This window comes from Gadus chalcogrammus, chromosome 15 (genome assembly GCF_026213295.1).
Source record: "Gadus chalcogrammus isolate NIFS_2021 chromosome 15, NIFS_Gcha_1.0, whole genome shotgun sequence".
In the NCBI taxonomy this organism is placed as follows: Eukaryota; Metazoa; Chordata; class Actinopteri; order Gadiformes; family Gadidae; genus Gadus; species Gadus chalcogrammus.
The window spans coordinates 2,538,371-2,564,542 of NC_079426.1; the positions used below are offsets into that span (position 1 = coordinate 2,538,371).

The following is a 26,172-nucleotide window of genomic DNA, read 5'->3' on the forward strand; positions in this document are numbered from 1 at the left end:
GTTGCTTTCATGTGGTGTCGCCATGACAAACAGCTACATTGAGTGGTACTTAAATCTCCACTGGATAACGAAGCAAAAAGCGGATTAAGAGTATGTCAGTACCCATAGTGGAAAAGCGCAATTAGATGCCAAGTTAGAAAAACTTAATATTTTCAGTTTGCATAATCCGTTTAAAATGTATACATTTTTTGAGCGTTCAAGATCATTCAAGTGTAGGTCATTTCATGCAAGAGAGACGATAATGGTCAGCTATCACCTCAACATGAAGGAAAACTTCCTTAAATGTTTCCGTAGCTGGCTGTCAGCGGTCAAAGACTGCATGGTAGCGGCACATTGAATTTTCTCCAGTCTAATTTTTAGTTAAATGTTAGTAAAGATGAAAGCAGTAAGGCATCCTCCTTTCTTTGGCTAAAATGTGAAAGTGCACAATGATGTGAACAACTCATTTTGTTGTTATAAAGTCACTAGAATAAGGGGAAACAGTGTCTTTGAAGCATTTTTTTGTCTGGGGGAGGACCCCCAGACCCCCCATTTAAATTATGAGCCCAACTATTCTTTTAAGTGCTACATGGAGATGTCACAAGTGCCCTGAATGGGACCTTCAAGGCAGCGCTTGCTAAGGTTAGGGATAGGACCTTCCAGGCAGCGCTGCCTTTAACCCTGCGTTCACACCAAAAGATGCAAAAAGTTGACGCGCGTCGTGATCCCATTCAAAGTGAATGTAGAGACGCGTTGCTGCTTTACTGCCGATGCATTTGCTGCCGAGAAAACGGGCAGCAAAACTTGATTTGACGCGCGTCAAAATCTGATTTGCGGCGCGGCATGCCCGTGCCCGCTGCCGGGCACGGGCGAAGGGCGCGTTCACGTATTTTGCGGCGCGTCAAATGCTGCTCGAGTTGAAATATTTCAACTTTGACGCGCCGCAAACCTTTGACGCGCCGCAAAACTTGATTTGACGCGCCGCAAAACTCAGGCGTCAACGCGTTCGGGCAGCAAATGCATCTTTTGGTGTGAACGCAGGGTAAGGCTCCGCTGGGGGAACAAAACACTATCAGGTTAGAAAAGCCACTGTGTCCGCTGGTGGGGCCCCATGTTGTCCAGAATGTGCCCTTTTTATTTTTTCGCCCCTGCCCTTCAAACAGTCTGAGTCCGCCACTGACCAGGGTAATGGCTTCCCATAAGCCTATAGGCTAACCTATATGTAACACGTCCACCTCATATTTCCATGTTTTTTTTCTGCATTTTCCCTGACAATTAAACAAATACATGTAATAAATTAGAACTTACTCATACTACTGATATTCGAAGATTAGTTTAAACTTTATTACCTTAACAGGGAACTGTTACTTCATGTCGTTTCATTGGTACATTGTTCATGGTAGGCTACTTGAGTCCTACTTATTTACTTATATTATTCACATGTAACCTGGGCCTAAACATATAACGGCTTGGGTTTTTGTCTACCCAGTATTTCCAGCCCTTGCATCACAACTCCCCTGCACTGGGCTGCAATCAATGTCAGGGGTGACGGTCGGATCACTTCCACCGCACATCGGTGGTTCCTTATTTGTGTCATGTCTCAAGTCACATTCTTGCAGATTTATAAATATTTAACCTCGACGACGACGCGTTTCCTCCATCGTGAAAACGAATGGAGCTTGTGTCAAATGATGACACAAGCTCAGGGAGTCTTTCATTTATGCAAAACGATGGGTGTATGGAATTCAACTCCTGATAGGGGCGGGGGGGGGGCACGTCACCCGGGGAAAGGAGATGAGTGTCGTCCCCCAAGCGATTTGGAGCGAGTCCGAGTCATGGACCAGGAACAAAATCCGTTTATCTGCGATTTTGAGCATCAGCGCTTAGCTAATTATTATCAGTATTGATACTGACACGGTGATGTAATTTGTTGAGCTATTGACCCACAACTTTGCACAATTACTAACAGGGGTGGCCTAGGGGGGGCTGACTCTCGCTGTACAGAAGAAAACAAATCCATGCGGACCTTAAGGGTCCAAGAGGCAAAAAGGTTCAGCATGTAACAAAAGCCCCATGTAGCCAACCAAGTTTCCAAAATCTGGAAATCCTTGATCTAGAGATACTATGTGAAAACCTAAATAGGCCTATAGGAAATGTCTGATGGCTGACATTTAATAATGTTCAAATTGGCCTGACACAGCCCTCAAAAAAAATCATGAAGAACAGATCCTGGTGCTTTCGAAGGACCAGGCTGATCCAGTAAATGATGTAGGCCTATTGTTCATGGTTGTTGTTTAACTAACTGTCTGTAGAGCTGCGATGGGAAGTCCGCTTTGTCGGTTTAATTGAGCGGACGCGCCAGATTGATTGGGATCTATCGCGAGGACATACCCTGTCATCAGCTGCCTCAAATCTCGCTCTTTTATGTTGACGTCAAGGGCAGAGTCGGCTCAGTGTCAACAGAGCAGCTGCCGTTTACTCCACTTGTCCCTCCCGAGATCAGAAACACGTCAACATGCCGCCAACACATCTGGGAAACGCTCTGATACTAGGTGAGTGCCACTTGTTAGGCTTTTGGGTGAATTTGGATGCATTTTATGAAAAGGGATCAAAGCATAGACATATAAATAATAAATATCAGAGATCAACTGTTTCTTCTAGACTGCGCGTTTCAATGGATTAAAAACATTTGCTGACTATCATCACAATATGGAATTCTCTCACTTTGAATTCTGCCTTATATCATCTCATTTATCTTTTTTACTATTCATCACTGCTTAGAGGGAACTTTTTTTGTAAGTCAAAACATCGCATCTAACTTAGTTGTAGGCTACAATCGAAGTGGATAACAAGATAAAATAGATGCACAAGTCTAATGGGAAGCACCACTTCATCAATTCACACAAAACACAATTGAGACTAGAAATCCAAACCTTTTTAAAAGTGGTTTATGAACTATGCATGACTCCTTTGCAGGAGTTGTGATCCATCATGTTGCAATGGGGCTGCTCTCTAGATCCCCCGAATGCCTGAGGTCGATAGATACCTGCATCTCTGATCTGTGCAGAAACATGGAACAGGCAGGTGCTATTGGCTCACTGTGTGGCGATGACGGTAAATATCACATCACACTCACCATCATCGTTCACATAATGTCTAAAGTGTTTGATCTCTCAAATAAACAGCATAACACAGGTTGATTCTGAACAGTGTAATACTTAGGACATGGATTCATAAATAAGGGTGATAACATGAGAGAAAGCATCCAAACGGTGCTAATAAAGAAGTATTTGTTGTGCGTATACTGTAAGTGTGTTGTTGTTTTTCTCGGTTGTCATTAACGGCGACACAACAATGATCACATTTTCTCAGAAGGATTAGGAACTGAATTGAGTTTGGCAGATAGCAATATGGTTAGCTTGTTCTAGCTCAAGAAATAGCCTTGAGCGGTAGCATGATTGTAACTGGGGAGAACCTTCACCTCCCTATTGCCGACAGCTTGAGCACACAGCAATACCATTATTAAACACACACTTATGTGGATACAGGCCTTGAGAACAGTTGTATTCAAAGATGTGTGCAAAGTCGTAATGTACAATACAACTGCGTGTGTGTGTTTTTGTTTGTGCGTGCATGTGTATGTGTGCGTGAGTCTGTTGCCTGCAGGTGTGTGGTCTGTTGCCTGTGTGTGTTGGGGTGTGTGTGGCCTGCAGGTGTGCGTGCGTGCGTGCGTGCGTGCGTGCGTGCGTGCGTGCCTGTGTGTGTGTGTGTGTGTGTATGTGTGTGTGTGTGTGTGTGGTAGGGTTAATCATCAAAAGGTTTTGCTTGATTAGTGAAAAATCCTGTTTTTCCTCTTCCCTGTTTATTCTGCGCTCCATTCCCGGACAAAGGGTGTCAAATAATAGGCTCGGAGGTCTGTAACGTGAGCGTGGGGGCCATGCTGGAGCAGTTCCCGTCACTGCAGCAGTGTATGTGTGTCTGGTTGGAGGTGGTGGAGGAGGTGGAGGAGGAGGAGGAGGAGCCCTGTCGCTCTCTGCAAGCACTCACAACACAATGCCACCAGAAACCAGGTGCAGCGTTCTCACCATCCTTGTTCCCCATAATCTCTGAAACCTTCTGAATGGCCCACTTATTTACCCAGGTCCGGGGGTTCGTTAATCGTGGTTGGCCCCGTTCTCCGGGGGCATCACGAGGGTATAAATAAAATGTGTTCGAAGCGATGGATGTCTGATGGTGGAGAAGTGGGAAGGTGATGGTAAGCTACTGAGCTCACCACTACGCCACTTTAGATCAGTCGACATCTGCTTAAAAAAATGTATGTTTACATTTCACACCTGTTTATCTATTTTACATAACCACTCAACTCTTCCACATCGGTGCATACTACTCATAAATATTCATATTTCACATTGTTATATTCCATGTACTGTATTCTATTTCGTTTAGAGTTATTACTATATTTTATTTTATTGTCATTATGATCAGTTTGTGTTTCACTTGTGTACTTTTTTCTTTTTATATTGCAGGAGCCTAAAGGCTCAGTTATGGTTCCACGTCGACGCAGCGCAAGAGGGTCTACGGAGCCATTGCGTCCTTGCGTTCCCTCCTTGCGTCCACCGCAAGGGCCGGACGTGCGTCTCCCAAAAAATGTTCACCTTGCGTCGAGGCGTCGCAGCAGGAAGCGCTGTGATTGGTCCGCTTACAAAAAACCTGACGTAAACCAAAAGCATAAACCAAAACAGGTCGACGACTGCGTCGAAGCGTCTGGTCGCTCCTTGCGTTGCGTAGACGTGGAACCATAACCATGAGCCTTGAGACTCAAGGATTTCATTGCCAGTGACAGCTGTTGTAACTGTTGTGCACATGACTGATGAACCATCTTGAACCTTGAATCTCGATCTTTCTCCTGTTTGTGTTCCAGCTCTGCGGAAGAGAAGCACGCCTGCAGAGATGGACTGGAAAGCCAGCAATTTACTCGGCGTCGGTAATTATCTCTCTTCTTGTCTTCTTCCTGATTGGGTTGGGATGGCTCAACGGAGTGCATGGAAATGGATTCTTTGTTATTGATCGACACAGAGAAAATGGGTTGAATGTCATTATGTAACGACAGCACTGCTGGTCCACATTACTGATTATTAATTTGAATTATAAGCTTCCCAAGTGATCTCAAGTGCCATACCATGTACGGGCATAACACGCACCAATAGAACACTAAAACTAAAAACAACTTGCTGACCAACAGATTCCTTGGTTGGTATTACTGTTTTCAATACTGTGTAGACTAGGGCAGCTTGTGTCATAAAAGTTAGACGGAGGGAGGAATGGACCAGGTGCAATATAAAGGTTGGCGTGGGCAGACCTAGCCTGTCACTCAGGGCCGCCGGCAGTCCGTAGTGAGGCGCAGAGCCAATCACAAATACTTAGGTGAAAATGAATATGGACAGCAAGGTGCCCCCCATGGATGCAGAATGAAAACTGCGCTCCAGCCACCCACAGCAATTCAAATTAAATCGAGGAATGACTTAAATAAAAACAATGTGCACACACTCAAGTGACCTCCTTGTTTGGCCCTAGTCCGTCCCTGTCTGGCTCCATGGTCCACAATGAAATGAACAGATAAGGATGTCCTTAAAGAGTAGTAATAGATATTAATATATTTAAACGAGGTACACCATTATAATGTTAAACGTATGCACGAGTCGTGCATTGGGAAACTTTGGGTGTGGGAGAAGACATGGGAGAGAGGAGTCTGTCCCAGTGGTCCCGTTCCCCCCTTACAGGCTGGGGGCTGGGAACAATCTTCTGTGCTCATATACACTGATTACAGTCACTGTGTGTGTGTGTGTGTGTGTGTGTGTGTGTGTGTGTGTGTGTGTGTGTGTGTGTGTGTGTGTGTGTTTGTGTGTGTGGGTGTGTGGGTGTGTGTGTGTGTGTGTTTGTGTGTGTGGGTGTGTGGGTGTGTGTGTGTGTGTGTCTCGGTGGGGGGGATGTTGGAGGGGCAACGAGTGCTGAGCTCTCCTTGGGCACCAAAAAGGCTATAACAACAACAACAACAACAACAACAACAACATCAAGTGGTGTCCCTCCTCCCTCCGTGTCAGTGTCCAGCGACGGTGGGTCCTGCCTGAAGCGGATCGGGACGTGTCTCGCCGACCCGGTCTGCAACCGGAACCTCTGGCCGCTGCTGGAGGCGTGCGGCGAGGAGCGGTGCGACGGCACGCGCTGTCGGGGCGCGTCCCGGCACTTCTACGGGGGCCTGCCCGCGTCCGTGGCCGACCTGCTGGTGATGTGTGACTGCGGGCCCGGGGAGAAGGACTGCCAGCGCATGGCCGCCAGGCTGCACAGTGGCACGTGCGGCGGTGAAATGTGGAGTTGTCAGGAAGGGGTTAGCCACTGCTGGACGGACCAGAGCTGCAGGTACTAATATACTGGGTATGTGGGCTGTGTATGCCTTCTCTGTGTGTGTGTGTGTGTGTGTGTGTGTGTGTGTGTGTGTGTGTGTGTGTGTGTGTGTGTGTGTGTGTGTGTGTGTGTGTGTGTGTGTGTGTGTGTGTGTGTGTGTGTGTGTGTGTGTGTGTGTGTGTGTGTGTGTGTGTTTTGAGAGTGTGTGTGTGTATGCCTACATGTGTGGTTTTGGTTTCTGTTTGTGTGTGTGAGCGAGATTGTTCGCGCGCGTGTGTGGTGTGTGTGTGTGTGTGTGTGTGTGTGTGTGTGTGTGTGTGTGTGTGTGTGTGTGTGTGTGTGTGTGTGTGTGTGTGTGTGTGCTCTTTCGCTCTCTTGCCAGCTGGGTTTCTCTTTCTTGCTCTCGGTCTCTTTCATGCGCACCCTTTCTATTTCTCTCACCCCTTCTGCTATGGGGTCTGTTTCTCTCACCCCTTCTGCTATGGGGTCTGTTTCTCTCACCCCTTCTGCTATGGGGTCTGTTTCTCCGGGCTCTTTATGTCTCTCACACACACTTTCACTCAATCGGTCTTGCTCCCTCGCTCTCTTGCCTTCTGTGTTGCTCCTTTTTGTATTTCTTTCACGGTGTTTCACCCACTCTCTTTCTCTCTGTCTTCTTTGCACTAATTATCTGTCTTTCTCTTGCTCACTTGATCTGTCTCTATAACTTTCTCTCCCTCTCTCCTTTCTCGCTTTCACACCCCATCTCTGCCTTTCGACCACTTTCTAGAGCTCTTCTCTCTTTGTCTCTCTCTCCGTCTTTGTCTCTCACTTCTATGTCCTTTCTATCTCCTCTTCTGCAAGTCTGAATGAGCGAAAATATAGGATACATTTGAATATCAGAATATCTAATGAGACATGTCATTATCTACGTCTATCCCAATCAGTCACTGTGGAGAATTGTAAGGCACTGTTATACTGCTTTTCTATTGTTGTGTAGCATTAACAGCATAGCTTTTGTCCCTGATTCACACAAAATGTAATCTCTACGTGCAAAACGGGTTAAACATCTTCAACCATACAAATCATTCAGTGAGCCAATGTAATGAATAATGCCATGTATGTTTCCCTGCAGCCTTATCTTAATTACATTTTCGTCCCCCCCCCTCCCTCATTGTCCCTGCTCCCCTTCACAAACCGTCCAATTAAGATGAAATGTGATCCCATACACCAAAACGGAATGTCCTTTCACGAAAATCTATAATAATAATAATGATTATAATAATTATATAGCGCTTTTCATTGACCCAAAGACACTTACAGTGAAGGGGGGGACCCAACTCACCACCACCAGTGTGTACTGGCCCGCCGCTCCCTAATCGCAGAGTATGCAGAGTGCGTAGGGCAACAAGTACCTGGGGGGGGCACCAAAAATTAAGGTTTCTAAAAAAATAATAAAAATGATAATTACATTATTGAATGACAGAAATATATAAATGAGTTACGAAGAGGCCCACCGTTGTTTTTTCTTCATTTTATAAACTTTGACTCAGGGCCCCCCCCCTGGTTGACAGCGGGGAAACCCCTACTCTTTGCGATACTACCCTACTCCTGGGATCTTTTATGACCACATTGAGTCTGTGTGAGAACAGCAGCACTTGCTGCACATAATGGAGTCTGCATTGTCTCGGCAGTAATTGGGAGGAAAACAATTTCAAGGGCTGAGAATGCTAAACAGCACTGTCATCCAACAAGAAGCTTGCTTACACCTATAGCCTTGCTGTTGCTGTTGCTGTTGTGGCTTTGTTGTTGCATCCAAACAAACAGACAGCGCTTGAAAAGCTTTACATCGAAATGCTGGGATGCGGAGAGTGCGACGTGCGGGGAATATGACGATGGAAATGAGGAGTGCGTTTGGCAGATGGAACCAGCTCTCCTTCTCAGCGGAGAGGCCGAGTGCAGAACGGCATTCCTCGCGTTGATGGGCACCCCACTTCAGTACCCGTGTACCTGCACGGGCTTGAACTCCCGCGAGCGGCAGAGATGCGACACCGTCAGTAATGTACTCCAAAATCGCTCACGCTTCAGTGAGTGTGCTCGTGTTACGAGGCGTGTGATTCGTTGTGATTTGTAGCTCGTATAGCGAGGGGCCTGGTCACATGATTCTACTTTACACATGTTTTTCGTTTGAATTTATTATTTATAGCGGGACTCTGGCCAACATTGGTGGATTCTAACAAAACCTTTGACACTGGGGAATCGAAGTCTGATGGACACACCTGGGTGACTGGTAAGGCAATTAAATGATTTATGGATATATTGTATATGTAGTACAACTATACACAATGATTAGCGTGTTGTGTGTGTGTCATTCATTCATTCATTTGCATAATAACAAGCATCTCACTGCTACATTTTCGATTATGAAACTATTAAAGATGTTGTCCATTCAGGCCACCTCCTTTACGGGCTGATATACTTGGCCCTCATTGTAATCGTCATTTTAGTGACCACTGGGATTCTCTGTAAATCTGGGTAAGTATGGCACCAAAATTAAATGTGATTGTAATATCCAAAACATAGTCATCGTATTATATAACGTGTGATTCATTTCTTTCTCCAGTGTGCTGAGGAAAAAAGGCCAAACCCAGTTTCACCCCCAGGGGAAACCAACATGTGTGGCTATTCTCTGACAAACTAAACAAACGTTTCTCTGTCATGAAGAGGGGAAAGAACATAGGGCTTTCCTTGGCAGGGGGTCTCCACAGTTATAATGGTACATGTGCCGTTCCTTTATTTACTGATATTTGTTTTGTTGTTGCTGTACACTTTCCTCAAAGGGACTATGTTGGTATTCATGTTGGTATTTCTCCCCATTTCATGTTCATGCTTCCCTGTTTTCTTTCCTGTTTTTTGTTTTGTATTTGTAGCAAGATATGAATGATGTTATTGATTATTAAGGGGCAGTTCATTGATTTGTTGCCTGAAAAAATAACATATATATTTATTTCCATTCATGTATTTTTAATGATAAAAAAAAAAAACTGTTACCAAATGACGAAACAACATCAGCTGCATGGCATCCAACACCCACACAATATCCATATATTTAATATTTGTGTGTAAGTATTTCACACGACAAACTGAAATTACATGCACTGAAATACCGCCCATCTACTGGCATTAATGCCAGGCATCAAAGAGAGGTCTGATAATGAGGGCAAGCAGCAGGCTGATCTGGCAGGGTAGCGAGAGAATATGTTGGAGAAGGCTCATAGAGACACTAGGGTGGCACGCCAAAAAAAAAAAAACCTTTTGCTTCTTAATCCTCCACATAACTGAATCATCCATCACTATCTGACGATTGCACTCCTGGTTTTGGATGCTTTGAATGGTTTGAAACTGCATTCAAGTTTGGCAGCTTATAAGGGGCAGACCAGCGATGCAAATTATACTAAATTATACTAAAGACCGTACGGCAACATGGCATGGATGTAATTATCAAAGACAAAATTACAGACATTGGGATAAGTATCTGCCTCTGTTATGGCCAACAAACATTCCCTTCTGGGCTTTCAGACCTTAAGTAAAGTTTAAGTAAGTAAGTTTGTTTTGCCTTCACCAACCATGGTCACTATCCCACATTCCTGATTGCAGTCCATGAACGACATCACATTCTATCCAGTGCACTGAATATTATTTGATATAAGGAATGTGGTAAAATGGAAGTAGTATATCATTTTCTCTCTCCGTCTCTCTCCGTCTCTGTCTCTGTCTCTCTTTGTCTCTCTCTCTCTTTGTCTGTCTCTTTGTCTGTCTCTTTGTCTGTCTCTTTCTTTCTTTCTCTCTCTCTCTCTCTCTCTCTCTCTCTCTCTCTCTCTCTCTCCTCTCTCTCTCTCTCTCTCTCTCTCTCTCTCTCTCTCTCTCTCTCTCTCTCTCTCTCTCTCTCTCTCTCTCTCTCTCTCTCTCTCTCTCTGCATACATATATATATTTCCAAATCAGGAATCTTTGGCAATGGTTAGTGAGCTCAGGGGGTTGGGATTTGAGGCATCATTATCAATGTGTGCGTGTGGGTGTGGATGTGCGGGTGTTACTTTGTTGGGCTCAATAGCGTATGTATTAGATAAAGGTAAAATAAGTTACAGTAAATATCTAAATCAGACTTCTTTGGCCACGTCAATTGAATAGGGCAATACCTAAATCCTTCTCATTCTGTGTGACTGCCACCGACCTTGTATCTTCTTATAGCCTCTCAATACAGCTGCCCTGTTACTGCCCCGTCTGCTGGCTGCGTAACCAGGGGAAACGGGACAAGGAGTTGACCGGCAACACCAGCAGTTGAAGTGCCAAGGATTGCGTCTCCCGGGCTTTGATTCACAGCTGCGATCCTCGTGCTTGCGCGACCCTGGAGTTTGTCTTGCGGTTGAGCGAGTGACAGATGAAGTCCCCCACTGTGATCACTTTGGAGAGGTCCACTCCCTGAAATAAACAATGCAAAGTGATAATAATATTCGTCAGCGGCATCACCATCATCATCCTTATCATCACCGCCATCTTCCCAATCATCATCACTAATATTCCCATAATCATCCTCGTCATCATTAAAAAAACACACACAAACCGCTGATGTTAGTAGGTGTTGGGGTAATATGTGCTAGGGGCTAAGAGCAGCACATTTCTAGTTCACACAAAAAATAAAATCTCTCGAATGTGTAGTAAGCGAGTCCCACCAGAAGGGAGAGCACTTGGCACAGCGCAAAACATGTAAGCGAACCGGTGAATTCATCGCGCTACAAAAAAATATCGGGACGATTTCGAAAGGACTTTCAATCAAAGTATCCCCATAATCAAATCTTCCAAATAACGACCAGATGACAATGTCACTTTTGGCAGCCACAAATGCACGCTGAATAATAAAAACGCTAAAAAAAAATCCAACCAATCCAATCCAAAACAAATAAAGTGACAGTGACGGGGACACTTACCGTCTGAATGCCCATGCCGTGGAGCATGTAGAGCACGTCCTCCGTTGACACGTTGCCAGACGAACCCTGGGCGTAAGGGCATCCCCCCAGGCCTGCTACTGCCGAGTCCACCACACAAACCCCCATCTGGGACCAACGTACAAGAGAGACATTCAGCACCCCTGATCCCTGGCTTCCACTCCCTAACCCCCCCCCCCCCCCCCCAGGTAAACCCCCCCGGAACAATGGTCCTTGGTTCTGCTTTATTTGTTGGATTTGGTGCCCCGTACCCACTTGCCAGGTCCTTGTGGTCATGTTTTACATCTGTTGAGGAGAACTGTGGGCTTATGTCTGGGGGGAGATTGAGTAGGCACACCGATACGGCTGACTCATCCTGTTTTTGGTGTCATCCAAACCACCGGTGGCGGGGTAATTATGGCCTTGTTCATAGTGAGGCATTATGACCGCTATGAAGAGTATGCTTCATGCACTCCTAACGTTCCTTGTAACTCGTGTTTGTACAGCACCGCTCTCTGCCCTGAACCAGAATGGGGATTTGCTCATACTTACCGGCGTGCACAGGGACTTTTTGTTCCTTACGAGGCCTTAGGAACAGACTAACCGGTAACCGCTAAAGTAGGAATATACGGGCTTACTCTGCTCTGTCGTTCATATGAAATTGAGCAATATTGAGTCATAGTCGCACTGTTTCTAAGAAATAGCCTAATTCTCAGGGTATTTTCAATTCCAAGCCGAAAGATACTGACAAATAACTGACTTCTTCCTCGATCGCTTCGGAGAAAACTATATCAGTTGGAACGCTCAACCTGCACCGTGTAACGTCCTCGCTGGCGCCATCGCCTCGGTTGTATTTGAAATGACGTGCCGTCTGATAACAATAGAAGTCATCCACTGCTTCGAACTTAAAAGGATGGAGCCCTTCACATCACTTCCTCTGCAGCGTATAGCGCCCCAAAACCCGTCGGTGCTTAACAGACCGAAGAAGCTTGAGCCCCGGGAGGATCGCCCCCATTCTCACACCATCTCATCGCTTTGAAACAGAAGTCATGGCATCACTCACACACGCAGGTCTCAACTTAAACAAGGCTGCTGCATTGCTCAACGAGAGCCACACACTACTACCCCTATTACCACGGCTGTCTTCTCTTCTTCTTCTTCTTCTTCTTCTTCTAAATGCCACAAGCAGAACTATGCCTGCCCCCCCACCCCACCCCCCAAAAAAACAACTCCAGAGCAAAGGCCTTGAGTCGTCAGATCAAAGCGGCGGGATGCGTTCCACATGCCAGGGGAATTGTCGTGAGAATATCATATAGAAGATGTGCAGCCCGGACCCAGCACGGCCCGAGCCAGATGCCAGAACGTCAACCTCCACCCCCCCCCCCCCCCCACCCCCACCACCACACGCCAGACCCCCGTAGTGAGGTCTCATTAACACCCCGTTCCCCTCCGCGGTCAGCGGGTTACGCTTCTCGTTATCGTAGGGAGACAGCCCCCCCCCCCCCCCCTGGGGAACCTCTGGGTCAACAGCATTTAGTCATGAAAACCTCTTGTTCCTCCGTGGAACAATGTTCCTAATTGCCCCTCTTTCTGGCGTGTAAATCCCGGGGCAAGGCGGCCCCCGTCTCTGCTCCGAGGGTCCCCCAGAAGGGCTGTAGTAATTGCTGTTTGTGTTGGCGGGGAGCAAGTAGGGAGGAGGCGGGCGCGGCTGGTGGTGGTAGTAGTAGTAGTAGTAGTAGTAGTAGTAGTGGTAGTAGTAGTAGTAGTAGTAGTAGAGGTGCTCGAGGTAACAGTGGCAGCTCCGCTCGCCCACACGGGGTTCCCAGACCTTGAGAAACCCCAGCGTAGCCAGAGCAGCAGGATATTCAGACTTCATTTTTGTTTTTGTATAAACAAGGATTTGTAATCCACCGCGGCGATCCTCGCACTTTTTCTGGGAGTGGGTTGGTGTGTGTGTGGTGGGGGGGGCAGGGGGGGCTGGCGGGGGGGGCTGCAGAACCAGTGTAAGGCCACAGGGGATCCGCAGGAACAAAAGGCCCGGGAACAAGGCTCCCGTTCAGCCGGTCCTGCGCTGGTTCTGTGGACGCTAATCAAACAGGAGCTGGTGGTCAGGGAGCCCTTTCCCGCCAGCGTTCGGATTACTGCGCACCGCTAAGTTAGCAGTAGCCTTGGTTGTGTCGGGCTGGAAAATGCACAGTGCATTCCTGGGTCTAATACAAACCCTGGTTCCTGTTTTCATTATTCAGGTGGTTAAGCAGCTCCGCGATACGTTACACTTGCACTGGATACATTTTGGGTTTTTGCAACTGCGTCATAACAAGTGTGCGTGTGTGCGTGTGCGTGTGTGTGTGTGTGTGTGTGCGTGCGTGCGTGCGTGCGTGCGTGCGTGCGTGCGTGCGTGCGTGTGCGTGTGTATGTGTCTGAGTGTGAGAGAGTGTGTGAGTGAGAGAGAGTGTGTGAGTGAGAGAGAGAGAGAGGTTGAAAGACCTGGGAAAAAAGGAAACATAGTACATGTGTATTGAAGCCTGCAAACCGTGGCTCTATGGCTGTGAATAGGAGGATAAATGGGTTTCACAGGTGAGATCCACAGCTGATAAGCACATCACATGGGAAGGTATTTAGACCAACAGATAAACAAGTCTGTCATCAAGCACCAATCTGTTACGCATATTAATGGAGTGGAAGTCGAAACGAAGAAAAACATTAAGAAGCTGAACACGATTTCAGTGTACAAACTCTAGCACTAAAATGAACCAAATAACTAACTAACAAACCAACTAATTAGCAGTCTTACCAATGAGCCAACTACCCGCCAGCGAGCCAACCAACCAACCAATCAGGGAGAGGACAGCCTAGTTGTTAGGGTGTTAGTTTTGGTGATGCCCACTGCGAGTCCCTTCGGATCAACATGTCTGCTAAATGACAAAAGGTGTGCTCACCTGGGACGCGTTAAGACACCTTGTGCAACCCGCTGAATTAATTTTCGTCTGGGGAACGTCGTCTGCGGCAATTTCAGGAAGGGGCGGGGCCATGTGAGTGACCATGTGGCTCGTATCCTTGGAGGGAACTCGCTTTCAACATGAAATTATTCCAGCTTTGACCCGGCTGGCCGCACGAGAGAAAGCAACAACCGAAATATTTGCAGTACAGTCCAAAAATATTTGGACTCTTTGAAGCTGTGGCTGTTTGGCGGTGTGTTTTAAACTTGCCATGATGGAAGAACGCAACGCCTAACCTAGCGACCTAACGCAACCTAACGCACCTTACATCTGAAATAGGAATAAGCAACCACACAGTTTATTACAACTGTCATGGGTTACTTAAAAGAGAATACCTTCAGCTTGGCTTTTTGGAGGAGTCCGATGCTATAACACATCACATTATTGGCAAGCTTTTTGAAAGAGACTTCAAGCTTTTCTTTGAAAGGTTGATGTTTAGATAAATCTTGGATTTGGTTTCCATAATCAAATGCCACTGAGAATCTGCCAAGCTGTCAACTGGTACATTATAATGTGTGTTGGTTTGAACGGACAAACAGTGATAAAGTAGTCTGACAAGGTTTTAGTCGATCCGCTCACAAGATTAAATTCTAGATTTTACTAAAGAGGTCAGACCTGTTTTCACCTTTCATCTATTATTCGTCAGATAGCTTAACCCCCTCTTTACCCCGATGTGAGGTAACATTATCTCGTAAACCGTTCAATGTATCAAACAGCCAACCCTACAAAATATGAGCTGTTGGCAAAACAAAGCTCATTCTACTGGCTGGTGAGCAATGCAGCCCTTGACAGCTCACCCAATGACGGGGATGCTGAGATGAATACCTTGAGCTGCCAGACCTGTGAAATATAAGCACATACATTCTCATTGTGTGACCTGCCAGGACTATTATTTTTTTTCTATTTTTTTTTTTACGGTTAACAAAGCCCCGTCGACCTGCTGAAAAAAAGAAGAAGAAAGACGGTACAAAGACCATGGAATGTCTTTATCAGGAACAAAGGAGTTGAGTCAGAGAGAGAGAGAGAGAGAGAGAGAGAGAGAGAGAGAGAGAGAGAGAGAGAGAGAGAGAGAGAGAGAGAGAGAGAGAGAGAGAGAGAGAGAGAGAGAGAGAGAGAGAGAGAGATGGCAGAGTTAATTTCTTCTCCCGGTTGGTGGTGGACTTAGACGACGAGCACACTGCAGTCATAAAAGTTTTTCATTTCCAGCAAATGTTTGCGTTAATTATCCCTGGCAGACATTTGTTTCTGTGGCTTTACGGGGGGGATGGCGAAGGGGGTATGTGTGTGTGGGGGGGGGGGGGGGGCGGGGGTTGTCTCGTCTTAAATCCAATCGAAACGCGATCCGCGGGGGATGTCTCGCTGTCTCACACAATTGGTCCCCTTTTTCTTTTTTTTCAGGGCCGTCCGCAAGCAAAGCACAAAGTCAACTGTCGGAGTAGTCTGACTTTAGTTGGCCGTTTCTCACGACTCCACTACACACAATCCCTGCACAGCCCCCGAAAAGGCATCTGTTGAGGAAAACACAGCGAAGCCTAGTGCAACCTTTTCTGTGTAAAATGTATAAATTACAAATGCAAAAATACTTTAAAACCGTTGCGTTGTCGCACACACTCCAGTGTCTCCCAGCACACCCGACTAGGACTCGAGTTTCAAAGTGGTCGTCGCTGCGGGAGACTAGATCAACACAAACACACACACACACACACACACACACACACACACACACACACACACACGCACACACACACACACACACACACACACCCCTACTACGACAGCTTTGGAGTTGCATATAAAGCATTATTCATGTGCTCACTTCAGTAGGGGGAAAGTGAAAGGATGATCTCCCCCCCAAACCTCATCTCACCCCCCCCCCAACCTAACTCCCCCCCAGGGCTTCTCTATCCGTCCACCTTGCAGTCTCGCTCGCTTTTGTCCAACAGACACTGAATAGGTGAGCCTTTGTGTTTGCCCCCCCCCCGCCCCCCCCCCCCACACCTGCAGTGACCCACCCAGGGCTCTCAAAGAGAATCCCTCTCCTCTGAACACAGACAACAACCCCCCCCCCCCCCCCCCCCCCCCCCCTCCTCACGGTGGTCAGAAGTGGCGGGAAAGTCAAGACAGACAAACAGTGAAAATAAACATCTGAGTGATGCACTCGATAGGTACGGCACTGCACAGAAACGAGGGGTGCTTCTTCTGATTCAGGCTGACGAGGACCTTGAGGGAGATGTTCGGAGGAGAAAGCGGCAACAGCGCATCATCAAAGACGAGTGTGTGTGTCTTGGTTTGACGGGCAGGACCACTGGAATATCTTATGCTCATTTAAATTCTGGGATTTCTTCTGTGGCTTGGTTTTGAGTCATCTTCCTTTGTGAAGAGGCTCGTATCATGTTACTTAATGCTTTGTCCATGTTGATTGATGGTCTCTCTCTCTCTCTCTCTCTCTCTCTCTCTCTCTCTCTCTCTCTCTCTCTCTCTCTCTCTCTCTCTCTCTCTCTCTCTCTCTCTCTCTCTCTCTCTCTCTCTCTCTATGCCCCTTGTAATCCCCCATATTTGTTATGAGGCAAACAGTACCTTCTCAGTACAACACCACTGAACACATTCATAATGAGGTGTGGTGACACACAGCAGTTGGGTTACACAGCAGACAATAAGCACAATAACATCGGGACAGTGACATATTGTTCGGTACGTCCGTTTCGGTTCATAGCCATAGATATGAACACACAATAACAGCAAACGAAGCAGAGATTGTGCTTTTTAGTTGTTTTTTTTAAATTAGAAGAACTGGTGTTATTTTTTACTACCTACCATCCAATATGGCTAATATATAGCCATATTAAAGAGAAAAAAGCAATTTTATATTGCTAACTGAAGCTCATTCATCATTTTCAAAGGACTACTTTGACGAAAACGTTTGTAAAACGAACAAATCGGTTGCCAAGACCTTAGCCAGTCCTTTGCTAATGCATCTCTTTCAAACACCTCGCTAAAATTACGGGTTGTCATCCATCAAAGAGAGTTAAGTAGAATCCGGTCGAGGACAAAGATGAGCTTGAGCACCTTTGTTTTTTCTTCATGAGGACATCCTGTCGATACAGGTCTATAGCGAGGTCACTCCGGCGAAATCCACTCATTTAAACGTAGAATATGAACATCAAGTACCAATTTAATCATTCGTCAGCTCATAGGAAACATACGCTTCTTGACATTGGCCTTGAAATAAAGCAACCAATCACTTCATTTAGACGCAGTTAACCTCCGAGTACATGACATGGAAATAATTACACGACCGGTAGAGATGATTGTTATAATGGAAAATACACAAAAGATAAGGGCCTTTCTTTACACTGTACATCAAAGATGAACTCCTTAAGAGGAATAGCTGGAAAGCGGGATTACACGCGTTCACCTGGCCCGCTCACATCGACTGCTCTAGCTAATAGCGTTAAACAGAAAATCGCATTAGCTCCTCGAGTTCAACATCTGGAGGAGATATCTCCTCAAAGCAACAAGGGGAGTGATGCTAATGGATGCAAGCCGCATGTTGTCAGAACATATTCCTGGGGCATTTTTGTGGTTTGGACAATATGTATGTGCACAGTATGAGAAATGATGGGTTGGGGGGGGGGAAAGTTCCCAAAACAATCCTGCATAGAGAGAGAGACTGAGATTAAAGGTAGAAAAAGAGAAATGACCACAACATTTGTTTTTGTCAAGAATATCATGCATCACCATTATCTTTCCCAAAGGTTCCTTGAGGCCCTCTCCACTTTCAGCTGGACCCAGAACAATGGAGCCTCTTCATCTCCAGATCCATCACGACACAAGCCAGGACCGAGGAAATCTACATCATACTCCACATCGATGTGTACCCTTTCTCTTAGGAAAAACAACCCGTCCACCTCAATCCTCTCCTAGCGTTCTTGATTTCCCTCCTGCTCCTTTCCCCTTCTTCCTCCCCAAGTATGATGGATACGTCTCCTTCATCTCTCCAGCAGAGCTTGACTCCCTGTCCTGTCCTCGTCTTCTCCTTGTACCTTCAACCCACCCCCCCCCCCCCCCCCAATTGCACCACCATACTCAAACTTTCCTCATGTACAATGTCCTCTCTCCCACACTCTGGATTTGTGTTCTTGGAAACTCTTTCCCCATGTCGGGGTCAGCATGCGTCCCTTCCCCCCCCCCCCCGACATCTCCTCACCACAGCCGTCTGTCGGTCAGAGCTTACCAGCACCTCTGTAGGACCAATAAGGGTACTACCCTCTTTCTATGCTGTAGGTCTGATTGATGATAAAGTAAAATATCCACCTCGTCCACCTTCGAAAACACTGCTCGAGACTGATGTCCCCTTGTAAGTTACCGCATGGTTTTCACCTATTTAACAAATTGCCTCTTCTTCAAAGTACATCTAAAAGATATTTTAGATATAAAAACACATAAAACATAGAACAACATATCCTAACCCTAACCCTAACCTGAGTTTTAACACAGTTTTTAACCAACCGGTTTTAATTAGACATCAGAAATCCGGCCTCTACTCAACATCGTATAAAACCTGCAACATGCTGACCCACAGCTCGAGCGTTTTGTCACTTCGGCGACATCCAATCAAATCACTAAGAAGTAAAGGCTCAGTTATGGCTCCACGTCGACGCAATGACCACGCAGACGCCTCGGCGCAGTCGTGAACCTGTTACGGTTCTGCGTCGGGATTTAGTGAGCCGACCAATCACAGCCCTCGCAGCTGCGTCGCCTCGACGCAGCTGCGAGGGCTGTGATTGGTCGGCTCACTAAATTCTGTGATTGGTCGATGATTGGTCGGCTCATGGGCTGTGATTGGTCGGCTCACTAAACGGCCCCGCGAACGGCCCTGGCCGAGCGTACCTGCGTGAGCGTACCTGCGTGAGGGCGGCGGCTCTCTCACCTGCAGAGCGGTGAGGATGTTGGCGAGCGCCTGGCCGTAGGTGTCGTGGCAGTGGACGGCCAGGGCGCGGCAGGGCACCTCCCGGGTCACACTGCGGAGCATCGCGGCCATGGAGCCCGGGGTCCCCACCCCGACGGTGTCCCCCAGGGAGACCTCGTAGCAGCCCATCTCGTACAGCCTCTTCGCCACCTGGGAGGTTATCGGCCGTTTAGCCGACCACCACATACATTTTTCGTTTTTGAGACACACGGCATTCATGGGGGGGGGGGGGGGGGGGAGTTAAGGGTGAGGGGGGGCTTGCTCGAGTCTCAGGTAGACTGAGAATGCGGGGTTGGGGTTCGAACCCAGAACCTTTTGACCCCGGGGGTCAGGCTACTTTTAATGAATGCTGTGAGCCAGGGCCTTCCTGGACTTGAATAAGCAGGACAAACAAGACAAATATATACAATATTCGAAAAGTGCAGGATTAGTGACTGTGAATTCTTTTAGCAGAGACTTTCATTCAAAGCAACATAGATGCAACATGTATTCATGGATCAATATATGCATGACATAGGGGATCGAATCTGCTACCTTTCTGCTGGGAGTCACCCTAGAAACCCTCATTATGGCACCTCTGTCTAATTTAGGAACCCAGGGAAATCAAGGTATAACACCTAATCACACAGCTTTTGAAACATGAAAGATGGTTGGGGAAATTATAATGACTGATTGATGATTGGGTCGTTATGAACAGATGCGACCTGTTTACTGTGAGGAAAACACGGTGAAACTGCGCGGTGAGAGAAACAATGCTGCTACCTGAATCCAGCTACCTGAATGAACCACATAGGATACAATTCAATGGTCCTCTGTACGTTTAAATAATTGCTTTACTGTTATTATAAATATAAACGCATTCTGTATATTTCTCCCTTTTTAATTATAATCTCACATGTACGGGAGAGTTTGTCGAGTACAGTCAGTGGTGTAGCATAAGCCATACTGTGGGAAGCACTAATGATGATGATGATAATAATTATTAGCAGTATAATAATTATTATTACTTAATAAACATTTTACTTTGGAAGAAGATAACTGCATTTTGTTATTAAACATTCACTGCTACTCTGTGTGTGGAAATGCTGGAGTGTGGAAATGCCTATGCAGACAATAAAGGTTCCTTTCTATTATACCATATTATGGCTATACATTTGGGAGACAAAGAACTGTATATCTTACCTCTGTAACTTTAGAAGGGTCGATTGGTCCCTCATGAGGGCATCCGAGGGCACAGGAAACATATCTGAAGAAGATAAGTGAGATGCGCCTTATTTTGAAAATCATCATCATTTGAATTAAAAAACAAAGTTAAGTTAGAGACATCATTCGTTTGAAACAGACGTTTTGAGAAATATCGAATTCTGTAAACATAAAGGCAATAACACCAAATATGTTAGAATACCTAACACCGCTAGAATACCTGTGGTTTCCCATGCAGTCCTAGTGGATAACAGAGATTGCGAATCAGCTATCATAAAATGCACATGCATGACTTGGGGGTCATGTGTGTAAATGGCGTGCACAGCCATTCTTTATTTTATAAGTAGCCTGACCTTTAAGAAAAACAAGAAAAATCTGAAATAAAGTGTAAACATTATTACGGAAGTGGCTGGTGGCTTTTTGGTATGTGACGATATTCTATACCTTCCCCAACGAAGGTCTTGATTTGTTCTCTTCGACGTACATGTGTGTTTGTGGTTTACCAAGGCATATAATAGCTTGGTGCACATCTGGAACGTAGTGGAACAGACCTATTACTGCTGAATCGTGTAAGTACTCCCTTGCATAACGGATTATATTTTTCTTCATTTGGAGATAAATATAACATTTTGTGGGGTTTTTCGTCGCCGTTAGATACTATAGTCGGTATCAAATCCGATGTGCGGTTTTACTCCTTGTAAAGGGGGACATTGTACACCGTCTCGAGTACGAACCCGCGCACTGGGATTTGCTGGTCTTTGGCGGCGTTGAGGACTTCCTCAAACCTCAGCATGCTCTCATCAATGGAGCAGTTGATGTTTTTCCTACTGAACGTCTCTGAGGCCGACCCGAACACCGCTACTTCGGTAGCACCCGCCGCAAGCTGAAATAATACAGGGAAAACGCTAACACCTACGTCTTCACAGGTATTAAAGATGTCAAACGATGTCAACAAGTTACAAAAAACATCACATAAAGCGATGAAGGATAGCACTCACCGCGTTTTGGAAGCCGTGCATGTTGGGCGTCAAAACGGGATAGTGAACGTTCGGCGACTTTCTGATTCCTTGCAGAACTTCAGTGTGGTCGGCCATCTGAGAACATATGGTGGAAAGGAATATCAGTTGGGCCTCATAAAACTTAACCTTATGGGAGAACAAAGGCAGCCTTTTCCTAGCCACGTGCAATGAAACAGCAAACTAATATTTTTTAAAAAGGCGGCTAAATGTGCCGGTGATGCTATACAAATACACATAAAAGTATAAGTCTCTGTTTACTCATTCAAAACCTCCACGCGTTAAATAAGGTGTGTTGCTAAACGTGCTGCTTTTAGCCCCCAGTAGAACGCTCTTAAAACGGACGCTCCATAAATCCCTCAACGCTGTCTGAGCGGCCGCATGGATTTATTACCTGGGGTACCCACTTTGAAGACACAAAGCTGGTGGCCTCGATTACAGACAGCCCCGTGTCTGAGAGCCTGTCTATCAGCTGGACTTTGACCTCCGTCGGAACAATCTCCTGAAGCAGAATCAAGTTGAAACATTGATTTTATGGACGTGATCTCATTCGAGGCTGGAAGTATCACAAGACAAGACCAGACAGCAATGTGTCTCTTATTTTTTCTTTTCTTTTTACACCTTTGCAAATCGCAGTGATTTACCGGACTCACCTGCTGAATCTTAAAAAATACATATTTTTATTCACAGATAAATTGCTGAAATTTAAGTCCCTCATCATGTCATATTTTTCAGATTGTGTCGGGCTGGAAAAAAGGGAAAGAGTTGCGATTTCTTGGTGCCAAAGCGAAAGCATCAGAAAGCTATCTAGGGAACCTGTGTCATGTTTTCTGTTGAATCTAAGGAACATTTGAAGCGTACGATATTTAAAAGAAAATGTGAAACACATGCTGACTGCGATCATGTACAAAAAGCTTGCATGTTCTATAAACTCCCATAAATATCCAGATTTACAAGAATAGATCATACACCACATGATGTAGGCCTACTATTGGAAAAGTTTCCTATATGCACGGAACAGATTTTTCATTTGAAATATCGCCTAATTATTAAACAGTTTGGACAGATATAAGAGCATACCTTTTCATTTTGAAGCCCATCTCTTGGCCCGACCTCAACGATTTTAACAAACTCTGGGTACTCGTGCGCTCCAAGACTCTGGAAAGATATCAAAGGATCGTTCTGTTTATAGAGGGGCATGGGGTGAACTGGTGAAGGTATTGCATTATAAATAACTCATGGTCTAATCGTTCTTTAGTGTGCAAAACATGAACGACTCCCCAAGCCGAGCTCCAGAAACACAGAGGAGTCAGACGTGTGATTGCGTTCAGATGTAGAACCTGGTGATACTCTGGAGATGATGAGAACGCTGAATGTCTGGCCTTGTGTTTCAAATTGTTCACTAATAGTAAATGTGCCCTTTGGATGGTGGAGAAAAGGTAAAACCAAATGACGCACAAACAAATATTGGCCTATATTGTTGTTTTTTTAAAACAGTTTGTGTTTGTTGAGTAGGCGTATGTGAATTCACACAAATGCATAAGGGCCCATTGAGTTACTGAGAGCAGCTTTTAAGTTCCAGGTGGCAGAATTTAGTAGCATCTAGCAGTGAGTTTGCAGAATCTCTCCCCCCCCCCCCCCCCCCCCCTTTCTTAAATTGATCTTTCTAGGGCTGTTTGTCCCTTCGGGGCCACGGTAGTAACATGGCGAGCTCCATGGAAGGGCACCCTACAAAGATAGATGCGCTGATTCTAAGGTAACAGAAGTAAACGATTCTTATTTCAAAAGAATATACACTAATTCAAACACACTTATGAAAATGATATTCCATCTGCCAAGTCTCTTGGCTAGATCCTACTCAATTCTATACACTACACCTTTAACAGTTATAAACATTCAACATGCATGCAAGAGTTTTGATGTCAATCATTAAAAGAGAATAACATGGATACAACATTTTTTTATTTTATCTAGCGCCACTCCCTATTCTGAAGATGGGTTTATCTAAACTATGACAATGCAATAGGCTATCTTTTACATTTTGCATCAGACAAGCTCAGTTTAAAACGCCTCACATGTTTGCATCACCCCCCCCTCCCATCCTCTCGCGTTTCCCGGGATGGTTACGTGGCGTGTAGACACGTGCAAGAAGGAGACGGGGAAAAAACAAACCAGACACAGCAAATATGCCCACCTTCTCTTCAACGAGCCACCGCTTCAGCCACGGGTAGTCCCGAGCGAGTTGCTCGTGGCTCAGACAGTGTTTCACTGTCGTGGGTACGTTGCCCATCCAGACGGCTGCCTTACCACAGCATCCGCGTCCTCGTTGGTCGTGTTTTCGCTTGACAACCTGGCTCGGTAGAAACACGTCGTCTCACGATGCCGCCTCGGTGTCAGTGTCTCCCCGTCATCCAATATGGGTGCATCGATCGATATGCGTGCGTGCGGGACGGGGATGACGGCGAGGCTGGCTTAGATGCTTGAGTGGATTACATCAGGAGGAGTCGTGTCGGATGCAGTACACCGTAAATAATGATTCAGCATGTTGCCATGGCAGCAGCATCACATGGGCAGAGAGAGAGACAGAGCGAGAGAGAGTGAGAGAGAGAGACTTTTTGATACAACAGTAGCTTTTGGATGTGCTTTGTCTACACTACAGAGAGTGCTGCTACTACAACGAAATTTTTTTTCCCAGACCGATCAATTTAGGTGTCGAACCCATGCCTAAAGCACAGCACACTATACACGCCTTTACTGTCACGAGGATATGTTGCCCCCGCCTACTTATTCAATGTCAGCCTACTTCCTGTTGAGAGTCAAGGCAGCGGGGGAAACACGCTGCTCTGATTGATCTCTTGTGACCTAAACAGCTGAACAGTTTCCATTGCCAGACGCGCCGGGGCTGCCAATATCAACTGCAGCGTGTAATAAAATCCCTTGTTAAGCCAGGGCAAACTGTACCACAGAAAGGCTCATTCTTCGTAGCACAGATGTTAACAATAGAACCGGCTTAATGAAGGCCTCGCACTAAGGCAGCCCTCCTCCGTGATAAACCATCCGCTGATGAGAACCCAATGGTGGCTACTCTGATTCTGCATCAGCGCTGAGAACGACTTTTTTTGTGACCTCAGGACTAACGTTGTTTTGCAGTGTCGGTTGATGCACATAAATATTTATTTGATTTTTTTGTGTGTCTCATTTTGTGTTTATTTTATTATTATTTTTATTTTTTAGTACAATGTCTGTGGATGTGTCTGTGTGCACTGGTTATCAACTTGTTGAACTTTCTGCTATCTTTCTTGGTTTTTAGCTAAGCTTTGTTTCAGAGTATATCTGCCAGAGACACATCCATCCTTGGGTTTTTTTCATTCAGCAGAAATTCACTGGTTTAATTTATTTTACATTTCTTTCAGCTGGACAGAAAGAAACAGCTCCGCACAGGGGAAAGGAAATCCTACAATCAGCACAATAGGCCGACTTAAGAGCTGTTGAACTTGGAGCAGGTCAACTTTGTTATAATCCATGAAACAGCTTATGCGGTATTAAGTATTCATATAACATAGGCCCTACGTTGAATGTGTCAAACATGACTCTTTCACAGTAACGTTGATACATAAAGGCATCATTCCCCATATCCCTCTCTTCACTCTAAAGAATAACTTTAACCCAGTCAGAAAGGTGCAAAGGGATCTATTAAACAGACTGCTTTTAAAAACAGACAATCTCCTTCTTTCTCTGCGGTAGAAGAAGGCTCATATATGGGCGGTAGGCCTGCCTGCGTCTTCACCGGGAAGGCCTTGTTGACGTTCCTGAGAGGGAACCCAGCGGCGGAGGTTCATCCTGACCGGTAGCAGCTGGAGCGGGTTACTCTAAAGAGAGGGCCCCCAGGGGCCCGGCCACGTGAACAAAGCAACGCAATGCAGGTGAATGAGGAGCCGCAATTTAAACAGATGATACAGGGGGAAGGCTTTTGGGCCTTATAAATATAGATTCTAATTCTATAATTTCTCCCTTCCCATACCTACTTGAAACGTGTTCTGTCTTGGCTCAGGGAATACGATATTTGAAAAGGCTTCTTTTGATTTGGTAGTCCGCCGGCTGGCGATTGTTAATGCTAATTATAGTAATGAAGCATAGCAACATCTGTTCTCTTTAAGAATATGTTTTATTCACATTGTGGCCTTCGTGTTCACAGGGAGCGAAACGAAAACAGGAGAAAAAACGGTTTCACCGCTGGCTGGTATATCTTTCAAGGATCGTACATTCATGCTTAATGACAATAGGTATGTTAGTGTTGAGGAGAAACAGGTTACAGACTATATATAAGTCAGTCTCCATTAGGCACGGGTTGTACCCCTCTTTCCGTCCGGCAGATGCAGTGCATTCCCACCGCTATCAACACTGCACCCCTTCTCCCACAGACGCAAAACACTTGTGTATACAGTGCATTAGTGCAAAATGCTTTCCTTGTTACGCCTCTTACGATCAAACAGACTATATACGTATTTCAGTATTTTACCGTAAACTAAAAGATTTGCCGCCTGCCACCGGCTGAACATCTATTTTACAAACTGGAGGGACTCTTCTGTGTGTGTTTTTTGTGTTTGGATGGGAGCATGGGGAAGAGGGAGAGCAGATGTCC

The 26,172-nt window shown here is 45.8% G+C and overlaps 2 protein-coding genes and 1 long non-coding RNA gene across 3 annotated transcripts; 2 read left to right on the forward strand and 1 right to left on the reverse strand.

The window, feature by feature from the left end:
* Positions 1–2,449: 2,449 nt before the first annotated feature.
* On the forward strand, positions 2,450–3,954 carry LOC130404445 (uncharacterized). Its single transcript, XR_008904229.1, has 3 exons — positions 2,450–2,531; positions 2,956–3,093; positions 3,870–3,954. It is a non-coding gene; the product is annotated as an uncharacterized LOC130404445 (long non-coding RNA).
* A 43-nt stretch (positions 3,955–3,997) lies between these two features.
* On the forward strand, positions 3,998–9,300 carry LOC130405226 (GDNF family receptor alpha-like). The gene is made up of 7 exons (XM_056610265.1): positions 3,998–4,049; positions 4,901–4,963; positions 6,081–6,396; positions 8,188–8,447; positions 8,567–8,650; positions 8,814–8,895; positions 8,984–9,300. The coding sequence occupies exons 2-7, from the start codon at positions 4,930–4,932 to the stop codon at positions 9,051–9,053; spliced, it is 846 nt and encodes a 281-aa protein (XP_056466240.1). The 5' UTR covers positions 3,998–4,049; positions 4,901–4,929; the 3' UTR covers positions 9,054–9,300.
* A 988-nt stretch (positions 9,301–10,288) lies between these two features.
* Positions 10,289–24,015, reverse strand: LOC130405225 (3-hydroxy-3-methylglutaryl-CoA lyase, cytoplasmic-like). Its single transcript, XM_056610264.1, has 9 exons — positions 23,725–24,015; positions 22,611–22,688; positions 21,925–22,032; positions 21,513–21,608; positions 21,249–21,397; positions 20,494–20,557; positions 19,273–19,461; positions 11,347–11,472; positions 10,289–10,840 (listed from the first exon to the last, which is right to left on the reverse strand). Exons 1-9 carry the CDS (start codon positions 23,818–23,820, stop codon positions 10,736–10,738), a joined length of 1,011 nt encoding a protein of 336 aa, XP_056466239.1. The 5' UTR covers positions 23,821–24,015; the 3' UTR covers positions 10,289–10,735.
* Between the last annotated feature and the right edge of the window lie 2,157 nt (positions 24,016–26,172).

Excerpts from the sequence above, each read along its gene's own strand:
- LOC130405226 (XM_056610265.1), top strand. The coding sequence starts at position 4,930 with ATGGACTGGAAAGCCAGCAATTTACTCGGCGTCG. Across the intron at positions 8,448-8,566 it reads CCAAAATCGCTCACGCTTCA|CGGGACTCTGGCCAACATTG; the intron begins GTGAGTGTGCTC and ends TATTATTTATAG. Across the intron at positions 8,651-8,813 it reads TGGACACACCTGGGTGACTG|GCCACCTCCTTTACGGGCTG; the intron begins GTAAGGCAATTA and ends TTGTCCATTCAG.
- LOC130405225 (XM_056610264.1), bottom strand. The coding sequence starts at position 23,820 with ATGGGCAACGTACCCACGACAGTGAAACACTGTCTGAGCCACGAGCAA. Across the intron at positions 22,689-23,724 it reads GGTGGCTCGTTGAAGAGAAG|AGTCTTGGAGCGCACGAGTA; the intron begins GTGGGCATATTT and ends ATATCTTTCCAG. Across the intron at positions 21,398-21,512 it reads TGCACGGCTTCCAAAACGCG|CTTGCGGCGGGTGCTACCGA; the intron begins GTGAGTGCTATC and ends GTATTATTTCAG.